Source organism: Phodopus roborovskii, unplaced genomic scaffold (genome assembly GCF_943737965.1).
Source record: "Phodopus roborovskii unplaced genomic scaffold, PHOROB, whole genome shotgun sequence".
NCBI classification, from domain to species: Eukaryota; Metazoa; Chordata; class Mammalia; order Rodentia; family Cricetidae; genus Phodopus; species Phodopus roborovskii.
In genome coordinates, this window is record NW_026126636.1 from 6,918,851 (window position 1) to 6,936,382 (window position 17,532).

A 17,532-nucleotide genomic window follows, 5' to 3' on the forward strand; every position below is an offset into this window, starting at 1 on the left:
TTGGGTCTAGGTATTTACTCGATGCTTTCAGATTTGGCCTCGGTGGCTCAGCAAAGGGGAGGGGCAGGGAAGAGACACACAGGGCATCCTTCAATCACTGTAACTTCTGGAAGAGGCAGGTCTTGAAGTGTCCTTTGTCAGCGATGACCGATCAGTTGGAACTGCAAGAGACAGACACTTAGCAACTCATCCTGCAGGCTAAGCACCACCCACACTGCCTCTTTCCCCAGTCCCCAATTCTCTATCCTCACCATGGGGAGAAGTCCTGTGCCTCCCACTTCTCCATTGGTGCCTTCCCCTCAGAGTCAAGCATATCATTGCTTTGGTCCCCATCGAAGTTTCCACAGGCCCCACACACCATGCCTGCATGGCCATCACCGACCATCACATTTAGCTGCCCGTCTGTTCCAAGCCAGACCTGGACCCCCGCCTTCTGGTGGACAAGCACGGAGCCATCGGGCATCCTCCGCACAGACACAGAGGTTAACACAGTAGCTGGGAGGTCCACTCGGAGACCGTTCACCTGGTGTAGGGGATAATGAAGAAGAGAGACTTGAGTGACAGAAGAGCTGAGGGACCACCAAGGCTGGAGTCCTCGTGCACAATAGCAATTCAAACAAAGGGGCGGGCCCTGGAGAGGAGGGTATTACAGAAGGTGCACAGGTGGGAAGACAGCTGGAGACGTGCCCACACACAGATGCTGTGCATGCTGATGCTGCTCTAATATACAATTAATTAATTTATGTGCATGCTCATGCCCTGATATAAATGTGGAGGTCAGTTGGCAACTTGTGGGGGTTGGTCCTCACCTCCCACTGTGTGGGTTTCAGGGATCAAGTTCAGGTCCCATCAGGCTTGGTGACTTGTTTCTCCACTAACTTATTTCACTGGCCAATAGCAATTTACTAATCTTTGCAGAATATCTTTCTGTATATGCTGATAAAGATAGAGAGGGGTGGTAACATGGATCAACTTTTCCAACTGTGGTGTGAAACATTCTTCACCAGACAAATAAGCAAACCATGAATCCCAGATGTAAACTATTAAATCATAGCTTTTTAAAGTGAAAGACCCTCCAGGTTGTGTATAAGTAGTTGGATCTCCAGCAAAAGCAACTGTATCAGCTCCTCTTGTAGGGCTTGTATCTGAATAAAGATAATGATCCCTGCAACATAATAACCATGCAGGAAATGTCCAGTTTCTTATCCGAGGCTGCAGACCCAGCTGCCTTGGGATCATTTCCCAACTTCTGTCTGTTCTCCTCCTCGATGGACTGAGCTTTCTGATGTTAGATTTCCTGGTGAACCTTCTTGGAAAGATGTTCCCAGTCTTTCTCAGGTGTTAATCACTCGAGGCTCTCCCCCACATAACTGGGAAACATAGATATATAGGTGGGAAAGACATACAGACCTCAGAAAACAGAAGGGTGGTGGAAGGAGGAAGGAAGGGAGGGAGAGAGGGATGGATGGATGGATGGATGGAGGGTCAATGAGTGAGTGGATATAGCGCTGGAAGGGAGAGGAGAACAAAGGATGGGTACAAAAGGACACATAGAGACTCAGAGGATAGCAAGTCTTCCTGGCTGCAAGCTTTGCAGTAAAAAGTGCTTGTGTCTTATCCGTGACCCAGCACAGGGCCTTGAGAAGCACTGAGTTTATTCCCCAAAGGCAAGATTTCCTGGTAGGCACCTCCAGGCTCCAGGCTACCAGGCTGTGATCTAGGTACTGGCAAGAAGCAGTGATCTGGACTGGTCGCTCATGACGACAATGGTGGGAGCCATTTTTGTTCCTGCTAGGCAGACAGTGCCAATGTAACCAGCATCGTTGGAAACTTGAAGTGATGCTTACATGAACTTCCCTGAAGATATTTCCCAGGCTTTGTCATGGCTGTTGCTGGAGGATTTGAGGACTCTGTGCGTCCAGTGGAGTACTCTAGGGAGCCAGCACCTGTGTCCCTAGGATTGCACTGGGTGGCCTCTCCCCTCTGGCTGGTTTTGCCCTGTGTCTTTCTTGGTTATTAGCACAACTATATGCCGACTCCTCTGAGGGAATCATGGTGCCTCCCTGAGAATGGCTCAGGGGGGATCCTGACATGTGACCCCAGCCTGGCCAATCACAGCATTCTAAGCTTAGGACCACAGCGATTAATTCCAGGAGTGGGACTATAGCCTAGTGAGATGCACCATGGGGGACTTTTATTGGATCACTTTGTGCTAAGGTAACAAGGATGGCAGACTATCGGCCTGGGGCAGACACTGGTTATCTTTGCCCCTGAATAAGAAAGCTCTCTGGGAATGGAGCTAATCAAGTGGTAAACCTAGAGGTGGAAACTCCTGACAGTGTAGTTGGGGTGCTGAGGCCATCTCTGGGTTCCCCAGCTAGGGAGCCAGTCCATTCATTTTTCCCTAGGGCAATTTGTATTCAATAGTGGCTTCGTTAAGACCAATAGCAAAGCTGTGCTGTTACTTGAATGTAAGAACTCAGGCTAAGGAGAAGGACCTGGGCTGGCCTGTAGAGGCAGGTACAAATCCAGAAAAAGCCTGTGCAGGTGGGTACGAATCCAGAAAATGCCTATAGAGGCAGGTACAAATCCAGAAACAGTCCAGAGATCTGGATGAAGGAAACAGACTGCAAGGCCATTGGGTAGCCAGGATGTGGGCCACCGTGACAGGAAGAAGGAAAGCCCAGGGAAGACATCCATGCCCGCTGTGCCCAGGCTTACCCACACGCCCTTGCTTTGGGTCACTGTCACAATTCCATCCTGGAAGAAGATGTGGAACTTGTCCACAACCTTGTCATTGCCACCGCAAGGCTGGACGTCAGCAACCACACGGTACCAGGGCAGAGTCTCCTGGAGTCCCGGGCAGCGAGAAGAAAGCTCATAGGTACCAGGGGAGCTGATGACATTGTGAGCCCCATCGAAGGTGGTAAAGTTGCCCCCCACAGAGATGGAGCAAAGACCACGGGCAGCCTGGCAGTTCCGGACTCCTCCTTGGAGCTCACAGACATGTCCAGATGGGCAGCCAGCCGCGTGGCATGTCAGTCCGGTTCTTGCAGAGCAGCAACAGAGTTCTTGGCAGTCTGAGGTCATCAATGAGGTGTTCACCTGTGTACGGAAAGGGGTGGGTGGTGTGCGTTCACACGGGGAGCCTGTAGAAGTTCCCGGTAAGAAAGAGTGTGTCCTCCACCCAATGGTAGCGTCTTTGGCCTTCAGAGGCTAAGTAGCCCACTCCATCCCCACTCTGTCTCAGATTGTGCTGTCACTGTGAGAACAAGCCTGAGGTAAGCCAACTAGAGAATGAAAGACCCCATTGGAGATAAGGTTACTGGCTCAAGCTATGTGTTATGGTCTGCATATGACATGTCTACCTGAACCCATGGGAGAGTTTATTCTTCAAAGAGTCAAGTATGAAGAGGATGGAAACTTCATGCTTAGACATGAGGACTTTGTGGGGTAATTAGATGACAAAGTCACCAAGGTAGAACTCCCAAGATTGAAACATGGTGGCGTTTAAAGGATAGGGAGGGGTCACATATTGATGGAGGCAGGCACATGCTCCTGCCATGGTATCATGCAGAGGGGACTTCATGAGAGCCTGCATCTTGAGTGCTCTTTAGACTTCTAGCCTCCAGAACTGTGAGCTTCATAAACCCACTCTCTCCATGAAGTGACATGCATTAGCTGTTTTCTTACAGCAACAAAGCTGTAAGAAGCAAATACAAGAGTCTAAAACTAAACAAACTTCATGGGACCCATCAAATGAGTATAACACACAGCAGCAAAGAGAGGAGACAGCAGAATCCTTGGCCCATACTGGAGACACGTGGTTATGAAAACAGATAAAACTGGTCCAAACAACACATTAGAAGTGAGTTTGTAACACTGCACAAGCTGACTTTATATTCAAGGGTGGCCAGTGCATCCTCATAGTGTACTGATGGTGACAGCACAGAGGACACTGTCCTAGGAATGCATTTACATGTGTAACAGATACCATGTTAGAGACCCCATTCTGACCTTAAAACCTAGCATGAAGGCACCAGCATCGGCCAAAATGGAAACAAAGACCTAATCCATCAAAGACCTGGTCCATAGTTCCAGAAAAGCCTCTAAATGTACTAACCTTGATTTTTTTGCTTCTGTAGTTCTGTTTCTTGCTAACTGAAGTATTGATTTTAGTCCATAAAAGGGACATGGGGCTGTAAGACCCGGGGCTACGTGATTTGGACAAGTGCCCCACGCAGATGCTGGCTGACAATGAAGACTTTGATATTAGCTTTGGGTGTGTCCATGTGGTGGCCCCTGGAGGACTCACCCCAACAACACATGAACCTTCCCGGGTCTCTTTCCCTCACCAGCTGCCCCTTCTCCATGCCCTTGTCGCAGGCTCCTTCACCTCTCACAAACCCCAACTCTCTGGCCCTAGGCTCTGCGGACAGTTTTCTCTCCCACCTGCCCGCATTCCCTGCTGCTGTCATCAGACATTGTGAAGGCGATGCAGAGTCTGACCCTCGGTTGGCCCCTGGCCCAGAGAGAAGTGATTGCTATAGATGACTTTACTGGAACAACTGGTGAAGTATGGTTAAAATCTACAGATTAGATAATAGTGTTGAGCCAACATTACTTTCCTGGCTTTGATAATTGTCATCTGTGTCCTATGAGTAAATTTCCTTATTTTTAAATGGGAGATTAAGAGGTGTAGGTAGATGCCTACTTAGGAATAGGCTATAAGGTAAAAGAGGGGGCAGGCACCGGGATGAGGAGCATAGCTGGTTGTGAGGATGTAACTTAGGGGACCCTGGATGGCTTCCGGGAAACAGTGAGACCCGAAGGAAGACAGAAGATTGGCTCCCTTTGCAATTGGCTTACACTGTCTAGGAACAATTTCTCCATAAAACGGGAAGAACAGCAATCATATCTATCTTGCTGGGTATGACTACAAGATGAGGTAACGTTTGAAATGACTTATGCACACAAAGAGCTTTGGAAAAGTAGAAGATGTGGTACATTTACACAATGGAATATTACTGAGCAGAAAAAAAAAAAAACAATGGAATCTTGAAATTCGCAGGCAAATGGATGAACTTGAAGAAACCATCCTGAGTGAGGTAACCAAGTCACAAAAAGAGGAACATGGAATGTGCTCACTCATATATGGATTTTAGACCTAGAGCAAAGGATCACCAGCCTACAATTCACACCGCCAGAGAAACTAGGATACAAGGAGGAATCTAAGAGATTCATACAAGGCCCCTCACAGAAGGGGAAAGGGACAAGATCTCCTGAGCATATGGGGAGTGGGGGGCAGTGAGTGGAGAGGGAGCTAGGAGAAAGGGAAGGGGAGGAGAACATGAGGGACCAGAAAGATTGAGTTGAGGGACAAATAGATGAGAGCAAAAATAAGAGATACCATAATAGAGGGAGACATTATAGGTTTGAAGAGAAAACTGACTCTAGAGAAAGTCCAGAGACCTACAAGGATGACCCCAACTAACAATCTGAGCAACAGTGGAAAGGCTACCTTAAATGCCCTTCCCTGACAATGAGATTGATATCTAATTTATCTGCCATCATAGAGCTCTCATCTAGTAGCTGATGGAAACAGAAGCAGACAGCCACAGCTAAACACTGAGCTAAACTCCAGGAATCCAGATGCAGAGAGGGAGGATTGATAAGAAAAGGGGTCAAGACCAGGCTACAGAAACCCACAGAAACCTGAACAAGGGGAGCAAATGGACCCCCCAGACTAATAGCTGGGAAACCAGCATTGAATAAACTCAGACCCCCTGAACATGGGTCTCAGTTAGAAGGCCTGGGCAATCTAAGGGACCTCTGACAGTGGAACCAGGATGTATTTCTGGTGCAGGAAAGGACTTTGGGAACACATTCCCCATGGAGGGATACTCCCTTAGCCTAGAGGCAGGAGAAGGGCCTAGACCCTACTCCAAATGACTTGACAGATTTTGATGATCCCTCCTGGAAGGTATCGCCCTTCCTGTGGAGTGGGGGGGAGGGAGGTTCAGGGGGCATGAGAGGGAGAGGGAACTGGGATTGATATGTAAAATAAGAAAAAATTATATATATATGTATGTATACATATATATTTTTTTTTAAAAAAGTACCAACAAGGATAAATTAACTATTAAACCCCAGATTGCACTGTGGAATGATTGGTAGCTGAGCAACCCACTGCACTAGTGTAGATTCTATTCTTTTTGCTGAATGTGAGGCATAGGAGGGTGAAGTCGGTGCTCACTGGGTACCAACTGTCCTGAGCATCAAATGTCTATGGAGCCAGGATGCTGACTCAGCCATTCTGCAGGTGAAGGAGTTCAGAGAGGGGAGGGTAGTGGAGGAATGCCCCCACACCAAAAGACAGCAATTCCCAATTCCTGGGACCAGGCATGCTACCTTAAATGGAAACGTGTGTTTGCAGTGTGATGAGTGCTGTTTAGATGGAGAATTTATCCTGATTGTCTAGGTGGGGAGTCCCAGGGACACTGATAAAAAGAACTATACAGGGAGATGTCATGTCACCCAGAGAAGTGATGGCAGAGGTCGGAGTGGTGTGGCTAAACCAAGGAATGACTGAGGTCACCAGAGGTGGGAGACACAAGGAGTAGATGTCCCTCCGGAGCCTGCTAAGGCAGAGCCAGCCTTCCATAGTTTTGCCTTTAGTGCAGTGAGCCTGATCCTTGACTCCTGGCCTCCAGAAGTGCAGGGGAAATAAGCTCTCTTGCTTTGACCTGGCCAGTGTGGGGTGACTCGGTACAGCCGGCACAGCTGGGAACAGGTGGTGGCTCCCTGTGTCCCAGTCCTTGAACAGAAACCCAGAGCACAGCGGCTCCGAATGTCCCTCCAGCTCCTCCACCCCTGCTGCCCGCTGGAGTCCCTGCTCACCGGCATGTACTGGCCATTGAAGGTGCAGCCGCAGTCGTGGGCAGGGATGCACACACCCTGGGAGAGCAGGAAGTGATCATCACACTCACAGCCTTCAAAGCAGCGAGTGGTGCAGCCAGTGAGGCCAGAGAGTGCAGCACAAGAGCCCTGGCAGGAGCGTGTGCAGACAGAGTAGTGGCTGTGCGCAGGACACTGGAGAGCTGTAGGGAGAGGAGGTAACAAGGTAGGTCACATGTGCTGTAGGACGTTGACACCCTGAATCTGCTGAATCTCAGGGCCTGGGATGAGTGATTGCTGTAGTCTGGATGGGAAGTACCTGCCCCTGATCTCCAGCAGCTGATCTAGTCAGTGAGCTCATGATTTGAACGGAGTACTGCCAGGCTATTCAGGTGAGAAAACTTGGTTGTCGTATGTAGGTCACTAGGGTTCTATCTTACCCCTGGCTTTCTTTTCTTCCTGATTCTTGGCCACCATGTAACGGGCAGCTCTGCTGGCCATGTTCTCCCTGCCATGGTCAGTCTCAGCAGAGGCCCCATGAACAGACAAGTCATCCCCACACAGAAACTGTGTGACCAGAAACCAGAACAAAGCCACCCTCCTCATGGGGTGTCCAGGTATTTCTCGCAGCCAGGAGAAACTAACACGGACGTTGTCAAGGAGACGCTGAGACGTTGCTGTGACTGTTTCTGGCTGTGTGGCTCACATGTTTGTCATTGGGAGTGGTTTCTGGGAGGTGTTGGGAGAAGGAGACCATCTAGACCTGGAGCGCCGTGAGGAGAACCTCATGAGAGTTGCGGTGTGAGCTCGGAGCAGAAGGTGGACAGGTTTCAGATAGTATGCTTGAGAGGTTTTGGGTGGAAACTGGGATTTGTCTGTGTTTTGTGTATGTCCTGAGACGTTTAAGATAAAGGAAGTAATCTAATTAACCTACCAGTGGACAGCAAGGCTGCATAGCCTTCTGCCTATAGCATGGTGTTCCTGGCTGGTTTAGGACCGGTTTATAGTCAGTATCAAGAACAAAATCAGAGCACAAATATTTGACGGCTGGCTTCTAATGAGATCAGAGGTACTAGCATGAAGCCAGGAACATTGAACTTGGACAACAGGAACCACGGTTTGCAGATGTCTTGGGAACCTTCAAGACCTGGCTCTCATAACCTGAAGAGGGGAAGTGTGGACTTGCAAGACTCCTCCCTTGAGGAAACCCTCCCAGGCACTGAGATCACTTCATTGTCAAGCGAGGCTGACGGCTGGCTGCTGATGGCTGCGTGAGTTGGTGACAGATGCTGAAGTCATCTGCATGAAGGGAGTTTGTGGGAGTGGACAGTGCAAGGGTCCATCCAGATTAAAAACTGGGGGTCAGGCAGTCTTTAGCAAGGATAGGATGTCAATGTGGGGCCCCTAGGGGGTGAGGCAGGAGCTGTGAGGATGAAGTTGAGGGTGCCAGAGAGTTAGGGAAAGTAGAGTGTGGAGGACAGCAGGCAGAAAGTAAAGAGAAAACTGGGTGTGTGTGTGGGAGGGGTGGCAGCACACGCCTTTAACCCCAGCACTCGGGAGGCAGACGCAGGGGGATTTCTGAGCTCAAGGCCAGCCAGACCTACAGAGTGAGTGCCAGGACAGCCAGGGCTACAGAGAAACCCTGTCTCAAACAACCAAAAGACAAAGAAGGAGGAGGAGGAAGAGGAGAAGGCATAAGAAGGAGCAGGAAGAATAAGGTGGAAGGAGGAAGCAGATGCAGAAAGAGAAGAGGAAGAAGAGGAAAAAGGAGGAGGAGGAGCGGAGAGGTTAAAGGGCCTGTAGCTGGCGAGGAAGGCCTACAGGGCAGGGGTTCCCCTGGCTCTTTGGGGCTCACACAGTGCCAATATTTCCCTGCTAGGTTTAGATCTTACTGAGGTCCCATCTTTCCCTTATATGTGTCCAATCTTCCCTTTCATTGCAGGAATGTGCACTCCATTATACCACTGGATGTTGGAAATTTGTAATTGTATTTTGTTTGTTTGTTTGCAGAGGCTCACATCGAAGGGTGTGCACTGAGTCTTGGAAAAGACTTGGGCATTTAAGCAACGTGGGGACTATCAAGGCTTTGGGGAGTCTTGGAGATGGACTGGACCCAGTTTTCACTATGATGCAGATACGAGTCTGCTGGGACGGCGGGGGTGGTGGTGGGATGTAACGGTTTGGAGATGAACAGTTCTCCCCAAAGACTCATATAGAGAGGACTTGGTCTCCTTGGTGGATCAGTCATTGAATGGTAATTGAGTCATGAACACTCTGGCCTTATCAATGGCTAATCCACTGATGGATACATAGTTTTATGGCATTACTGAGGAATGATGGATACTTCTGGAGGCTGGGCTTGGTTGAAGAAAATAGATCAGCTAGACTGTGCCTTATCTCTATCGCCTGCTCCCTGCTTTGATCTTGGTGCCTGTCTCTGCCGCAACCCTGTCCTACCTCAGACCCAAAGGTGCATCCAGTCACCTTGAACAGAAGTGTCTGACACCTTGAGCCAATATAAATCCTCAAAAACTGATTCTTGCGAGCATCTGCCGCAGTACAAAGCCCTGCAGGGGACTCAAGTGCTGAAGAGCCCATGCTAAAGAGCTCGCATCCAGTCAGATCAACGGCTACAGCTCACATGGCCATGGCTCATGGTTCCTTGGGAAAATCAGGTAGAGGCTTGAATGGGGCGGGGAAGCATAGGCAGAGGGTTGAGGCAAGGACAACAGGAAGACAGGCAAAGTTCTGGACTCTCTAAATAACACGAGGGTGGCTTGGCTGTCATCAAATGGGCACTGGAATAGAGAAGAAGGGTCAGGTTTGGGATGAAATGTTGTATTCAGATCTAAGAATCACCAGACTAGAGTACCCAGGGGGCCATGGATACACAGGAGCAAGCCCATAGCTGGAGATGGTGTCTGGGGCAGTTGCTACACTATGGAGAGGAGGATGCCCTGGGTCTAGGTCCTGTTCTCAGGAGACTGAAGGAGAAATGGCTCTGTCACGGAACAAACATCACTGGCCACAGCTTTCTCATGCAGAATCTGATGTGACTTGCTCCTGCCCTGCAAACTGGAAGGAGGTGTGCGGCCCTGGATTGGGGGCTATCGGCTGTGGACTTGCCCTGAAAATGTGCAAGGAGCCAGAGTCTGAGGGAGGGGTCAGCTCAGGACTCTCATGGGCTCTCAATCCGTCCAGATCACCACAGAAAGCTGGGAGCAGCCCTGGGAAGGGGTGGGCGTGAGGTCTGGGGGAGTGGACTCTTGACTGGAATCTGAGACCCCCGAGCCACAAGTGACGTGGGAATGCCACAGCAGATGCCAGGGCAGGGCTGGGGGGAGGCCCTGTCACAGGCAGGATTTCCCCAGGTCCCAGGAGGTCCCAAGAGGGGTCCCCAGACACTCACGGCAGAAGCTTTCTGTCCTCCAGGGTTTCACGGTTGCACCAGCTACCTGACAGGCTGCAGTGTAGGCTGCCAGGCTACGGCAGAGGTATGTTTTGTTGCCCTTATGGGCACATAGGTCATACACGCACTGGCGGAAGTATTCCAAGGGACTCAGAACCTGGTGGCATTCTGCAAAGGGGCCTTTGGGGTCCCGGATCTTCCCACAAGCTTCGTTTTTCTCATATGCTTGTGTTTCCTCCGCCAAGCACACAGGGCAGCCTTGGGGCCCACAGCCTTCGCCACAGCCCGGGGAGGAGTCAGGAGCTCGCCATGAAGCTCCAAAGGCCTCCACGCTGGGGGCCACGGCTCCATTGGGCAGCACAAAGTCGTCACTCCAGTTCCCATTGAAGTTGCCACAGAGGCCACAGATACGTCCACGGAAGGGACTGGGGATGGACATGAAGATGTGGGCATCACCATCAAAGAGAACCTTCATGCCCTGCTCTGTCTGCAGAACCATGTTTCGGCCTTCAGCAGTCACACTCACATGGCCTTTAGTCACGGGCAGGGTCACAGCTTCACCATCCACAGTCACCTGGATGGAAGGGTCAGTTAGGGAGAGGGGGTAGCACCTCGGTTTAAGGCACACACTCATAGCTCCTGCATGGAGTGTTGCCTATCTCAGACCTTCTTGGAAGAGCTAGTTCCCTTCTGGGCTAAAATCAGGTCCTGTTAAACTCCCAGGTTGGGGCCATGACTACAATCGCCTCTGAGGTGAGACCTTCACCCACACACCCAGAACTTTCAGGGTAGGGCTGTGCTAGTCCCATACTCTGGAGCTTTCCGAGGCCTACCGAGTCACGATAGGGTGAGGTCAAGGTGGGGACATGTCCCTACCATAACTCTAGACAGGTTTGTGTCCACTCACCTGCGGCCCTTGAGCCAGGATCACAACCTGTCCTGATACGGTAACCACCACTCGCTGGGGGTCACCTGCCAAGTTCTTCTCCAGCACAATGGAAAACTCCTCATCTCCAGGTTTCGGGTGACAGACACTGGCCAAGACATAGGAACAGGAGCCGTGAAGATCATACACCCGTCCATCAAGGGTGACATAATGGATGCCCCCATTGGCCAGGCAGTGACCACAACCTGTGGGATGGCAGCTCTGAACGCCATTCTCTACCCGGCATTCCTCATAGGGCTTGCAGCTTCCACCTTCCTGGCAGGTGACCTGCCCGTTTGGCCCACACTCACAGAGCCGCTCACACTCAGGGCCTGGGTAGAATGTAGCGCCTAGCTGGTAGTAGCGTCCATTGTAGAGGCAGCCACACTGGCCCACAGGCACACAGGTGTCGCCACTGAGCACAAAGCCAGAATTACAGACACAGCCCTCACGGCAGGTGGTTTCACAGCCCTTGGGGGCCGAGAGGCTTGGGCAGCTCACAGGGCAGGAGTCACCACAGAGCTCATAGTGACTGTTGTCAGGACACTGGAGGGCTGTGGGGACAGAACAAGGAAGAGTCAGGCAGAGGCAAAGGGAAGAGCAGAAAGGCTTGTGGGTAGGAGCCCGCTTGAGATTTCCCAGTGCCCCTGGCTTGGCATGGGACTTGATGTAGAACGCATAACAGGGGCACTGATTTGGAGTCTCAGGGGTGGGGGGTGAGACCAGGTCTCCCTGAGAAGGGTGTGTCATCCTGACGAGTACTTCTAAGTGACTGTCTGGGGTATATGACCACATGCATCTGATCAGAGCAGACTAGAACTGGCCATGGCTATATCGGGGTGTGTGTGTGACCAGGCACCCATGTGTGGGAGATCAGTCAGCCTGACTGAAGAGAGTGAAGACCGTGTTAACATGACCGGAGCGCCCACTGTTCCCTCGGACACCCTCCGTCTCAGGGTGCAACTCTGCCAGGGTGTTTGTGATTGGGGTGGGGTGGGCCTAACCCAGCAGATCTGCTGCCCCACACCTCCTGATCCAGTCTGCTTGGATCTGCCTGGGACAGGTCCAGATTCCAGCTGAGGGTGTCTGATGTCTCACCAATGTGTGACAGGCGGTGTATGGTCTCTCCAGACACCATTTGGCTATCTGAACATCTCCATGTGTGCAGTTATAGTCCAGTGTGGGAGATGCTCCGGGGACCTCTGACCCGGTATCAGTCACTTGGCTGATGGGTTTCTTGCAGAGTAACTGACACTATCATATTCAAGTCTGCTAGCAGAACCTCCCAGAGTGTGTGCACCCAGGCTTTGTGACTTTGGGTGTGTAACTGGGTCCTTCCCTACCCCACTGGTGGTTTTCATTATTAGTACTGGGTGTATCTCTGACAGCAGGTGGTGGGGATGGACCTTGAGGTCAAGTAACAGAGCTCCTGGAAAGGGCTGGGAGAGACCCTGTCTGTGTGGAGCTGCACGGGGCAAGTACTCACGACAGAAGTCTGGCTTCCTCCACTCTCCAAGTTGGGCTCCAGCAGCTTGACAAGCTGCCACATAGGTGGCCAGGGCAGGACAGAGACCTCCTGGATGTCCCTGAACCTGACAGGCATCCAGCAAGCATGACTCAAAGTAATGCGCGGGTGGCACGAGGCTGTGGCAGGGCGCTAGCGGGCCTTCGGGGGCCGAGATGATGCCGCAGGCGTCGGGGCCACGGAAGGGTTCCTGTTGCTCAGGTGTACAGGGCTGTGGGCAAGGCTCAGGCTCACACTTGTCACAGCCGGGGGCTCCGCCCACCTTCCAGCCCTCAGGTTTCCCATCTACTGCTGCCAGGTCATCTTTGGGATTTTTGTTGTAGTTCCCGCACAGGCCACAGAGGGCGCCTGCATAGGCTGCGGGCACGCGCAGGCGCACGAAACTGTTGCCATCAAAAGCCAGGGAGAGCCCTGCAGCAGTGTTCACCACTACATCTGCTCCACTTAGGTAAATGCTCAGTCGCTGGTCCAGGTAGAAGGGCAGAGCAACGAATTCGCCGTTCACCTGCGGGATGGGGAGAGGGCGAGAGCTGAGAGGCAGTGGCAGTTTTGCATGCTCCCACCTCTTATAAGATACTGCCCCTGCTATTGTAAGAGGAACAAGATGTGGAGCCATGGGCTCTTTCTGTTTATATTCTTGTTGCCTCCTCTAACAAGAACACCTATTGTAGGCTAGGCTTCGGCAAGTCTCCGCAACCCTCCTCCCTCAGTCTCTGAGAGCTGAATTCACAGAAGTGATCCACCCTCTTCGGACCATGGCACTGGTTCTTTGTGCCACCGTGAAGTAGGCACTTCCGGCAGTCCACCGTACAGAGGAGTAATGGAAGGCTAAGCCCGGGTAAGCCATTGCTTCCAGCCTGCCTGGTCCCACAGGCTGTAGGCTGAACCCAGCATCATATCATGGTCCTGCCACACTGGGAAAGGTGCTTTGGGGAATGGTCCATCCCTCATTCTCTCCTGTACAGCAGAGGCTTCATGAGCCACAGCCCACTCACCTGTAGCTGTCTTGGCCACTGGGCACTGAGGGTCAGGCTGAGGCCATAGATATTCAGGGTGACACTTCGGGTATAGCTGACAGCCTGGCTGCCCCTGTGCTCATTAGTCACAGTGACATTGAAGTATTCGGTCCCTGCGGGTGGTGCATGGCAGGGTGCACTCAACAGGTACTCGCAGGTGCCTTGGAAGTCAAACCGGTGCCCATCTAAGGTGACGTAATGGGGATCACCCCAGGCTTGGCACTCAGCTGTGCTTGTAGGTTGGCAGCCGATCTGGCCAGAGGGCAACAAGGCACACTCCTGTCCCAGCCCACAGCTGGCAGGCGTGCAGACCAAAGAGTCACCTCCAGGTCCACAGTGGCACCTCTTAGAGCAGGTGGCATCAGTCCAAAACTCAGTGCCTGCTTCATGGTATGTGCCGTTGACCCAGCAGCCGCAGCCGCCATCTAGGGGAACGCACTGCTCAGCACTCAACACGAAGCCCTGGTCACACTGGCAGCCCTCCACACAGGGCCCGTCGCATGCAGCTGGGGTTGTGTGGCGTGAAGGGGGTGGGCAGCTGGCTGGGCAGGGTGGGCCGCAGAGCTCATAGTGGCTGTGGTCAGGGCAGGAGATCTCTGTGGGTGGAGGAAGGGAAGGAGAGAGATGAAGGATGGCGTTAGAGTGGCCTCTGGGGGCAGAGTGGGCAGAAACACCAGCAGGGACAGGAGGGGAAGGGGAGACTTACAGATGCGGAGACACAGTCAGGGAGGGAAGCTGAGACAATGGAGAGAGATGGCATGAGAGACAGACAGAGAGACGATGACCTGGGGACCCACGCACACAGACACAGACAGCAGAAAGACCGCAAGTATGGGAGTAGGGCCACCCAGAGCTTGCCCTGATCCCCACCACTCACCACAGCCAGCCTGAGTCCTCCAGTCCTTGATTTGGATGCCAGCAGCCTGGCAGGCAGCAGCATAGGCAGCCAGTGCCTGGCATAGTATGTCCTTGACGCCACCACCCAGGCAGACATCCAGCATGCAGCCCTTGAAGAAGCTCTCAGGAGGTACATGGGCGTGGCAGCTGGCGAAGGGGCCCCCTGCGCCAGGAGCCAGAGGTCCACAGTAGCCGGGACCCTCATACTCCTCCAGTCGGTCCTCTGGGCACACTGGGCAGGAGCCCTGGCATTCATTCCAGCAAAGAGGGTCCCACCCTGGAGTCTGCCAGCTGCCACCCCAGGTGGGTATAGAGGGTGCCGCTGTGCCGTTAGGGAAGACTTGGTCATTCTGGGGGTTTCTGTCCATGTTTCCACAGAGCCCGCACACTGCACCATGGTAACTACTGGGCAGCGTGACCTCTACCCTCCAATTCCAGTCGTAGGTGACCAGAAGCCCGAAATCGGTCACCAGCACAGCCTTGGAGCCTCCATGAACGACCGAAATCTGCCCACCAGCCAGGTAGACAGGCAAGGCCATCAGAATTCCATTCACCTGGAGAGAGGGAGGTAGATGGAGTCAACCTCCTTTCCCTCTCCTCTCTGAATCACTGTTCTAGATGTCTCTTACCCCGGGGCTTAGTCTCAAATCTAGGTCTATACCATCAGTTCTCAATCTGTGAGTCACAACCCCTTTTTTTTGGGGGGGGGGTCAAAAGTCCCTTTCCCAGGGACTGCCGGAGACCATCAGAAAACACAGATATTTACATTATGATTCATAATAATATCAAAAGTACAGTTATGAAATAGCAATACAAATAATTGTATGTTTGGCGTCACCACATGAGGAGCGGTGTTAAAGGGTCACGGCATTAGGAAGGTTGAGAACTCCTGGTCTAAATGACAGCAGACATCATGGGTCTACTTAGAGCTGCTAGCAGAGGGTTGGCTTAATTCCTAGGAAGAGTCCCTTTCCTGTAATTTTGCCCACGTGGTTTCATGTCTTTGTGAAAACTGAGACTCTCCAGCCTCTAATTGCTGCTGTTAATATCAGGGTGCGCTTGGCCTCATGCCCCAGGGTGTCCTGGGGACCATCGTGTTTGACATACCCGGACTTTGCCGATCTCATTCTTGTGGATGGAAATGTTGACGTTGAGGGCGGTCACGGTGACCAGTCTCACATAGGACACAGCAGGGCTACCTCGGTTCTCGTTCTTGGTTGTGACAGTAAAGGGGGTCAGGCCCTCGGCATGGACCCCAGGACAGACAGTCCCTGCCAGCAGGTAGCTGCAGGTGCCCTGGAAGTCAAAGTTCCAGCCATCGAAGGAGTGGTAGTGAGGGTCACCCCACAGCCAGCACGTGGAATTGTAGTTGGGCACACACACGCCCTGCCCACCCTGAACTTTGCAGGTCTCCTGTGGCCGGCAAGTGACACCGTGACATGGGTCTGTGGCGAGGGAAGAGACACGCTGAGAGGCTGCCCAGCACAAGCATGGCTGCTCCCAGCATCCACCTAAGCCTGTGCTAGGGATATGAGGCAGGACTGCCCTGACACCATGCCCTGGGCCCTGAAGTTGCTGTGTGTGAGACCAGGCCCTGAGAAGCCAGCACTGGGGGTCCAGGAATTTTCTATCTTTTTCTATCTTATGCCTGTGGTCCCCATATCTAAGTCTCTGGGCTTGAATATCTCACAGTGCAAAACTCGTTCCTGGGTGCTGTATCCGGCCCCAGGAATCTTATTTCTTGTCTTCAAGGGCTTTCCCCCACAATACCTCACTGATGTCACTCTCTCTGTAGCTCCAGCTTCCTGTCTGGGCGGGAAGCCTTCCAACGTGCTCCTCTGTCTTGTTTCCTGTTTGAAATCAGCCTGGAAACTTTTGTCAGCAGGGTGCGTGCGTGCGTGCATGTGTGAGTGCGTGCGTCAGTCAGTCAGTCTGTCTGTCTGCCTGTCTGCCTGCCTGTCCTGACAACCTGCTCTGCTCTTCCAGCAGCTGCTGTGCTGTGGGGCCTGTGACAGGTGACAGGCTCTCTAGCTGCTCACCTACACTGTAGGTGGCTGCTGCCAGCTGAATTTTCCAGCACTTTAGGGGTAGGGGTAGGGTTCCGTCCTGCATCTCCACCTGCAGGGTCCTCTGCCACCCGGTGGTTACAGAGGTGTCTTCTCCAGTGAGGTTGGATGCAGGCTTAGGGTGGGAACCTTCTAAATCCCAGCCTCCCCCCCCCCCCAGCATTTGGGATTAGTAGTGGATTTTGTGTTCCCTTCACCTGAAAGCATTCTGAGAGGGAGGTGGTGACTCACACACACTAAATGCTATCATTTCTGAGACATGAGCCAGGCACAGTGGGAGAGCAGCTAACCTCTGAGTGGGCGGTGACAGAAACATGCTCAAGTCTTAGTAGTGAACAAACAACAGACACTGTCTGTCTCTGTCTCTCTCCAGCTGCTATGTGGGTGCTGGATCCTGAATCCAGGGTCTCTGAAAGAACAGCCAATGCTCCTAACCACTGAGCCATCTCTCCAGCCCCAACCCTTAATTTATAATGTTCTTTCCTTTCTTTCTACTTTTTAATTCACTATCTTTGGTCAAATAAGTTTTCTCTTTCTCATCTTCCCTTATATAGAAGACAGAAATCTTCTCTTTTCCTCTCCCTGCCCCCCTGGTACAAAAATCAAGTTAAAATTGACCACAGACCTTAATGCAAATCCTGAGATTTTGAAATTACTAGAGGAAAATAGTGGGGAAAAAAATCGCAAGGAATTGCCATCAGCTTTTTGAATACCTCAGTAATAATGGCAAGAATTGGGAAATAAAATTTCATGAAATTAAAAGCTTCTGCAAAGCAAAGGAAGCAACGAACAGAGAA

At 52.0% G+C, this 17,532-nt stretch overlaps 1 protein-coding gene across 1 annotated transcript in view; it reads right to left on the minus strand.

The window, feature by feature from the left end:
• Positions 1-17,532, minus strand: part of LOC127238893 (IgGFc-binding protein) — a 39,783-nt gene continuing 22,251 nt past the window's right edge. The window contains exons 10-19 of the mRNA XM_051207665.1: positions 15,777-16,114; positions 14,650-15,223; positions 13,752-14,368; positions 12,718-13,261; positions 11,214-11,785; positions 10,307-10,880; positions 6,901-7,100; positions 2,722-3,105; positions 252-523; positions 1-161 (exon numbers count right to left, since the gene is read on the minus strand). Coding sequence (XP_051063622.1) covers positions 152-161; positions 252-523; positions 2,722-3,105; positions 6,901-7,100; positions 10,307-10,880; positions 11,214-11,785; positions 12,718-13,261; positions 13,752-14,368; positions 14,650-15,223; positions 15,777-16,114 — 4,085 coding nt within the window. The 3' untranslated portion in view covers positions 1-151. The remainder of the gene's footprint in view (positions 162-251; positions 524-2,721; positions 3,106-6,900; positions 7,101-10,306; positions 10,881-11,213; positions 11,786-12,717; positions 13,262-13,751; positions 14,369-14,649; positions 15,224-15,776; positions 16,115-17,532) is intronic.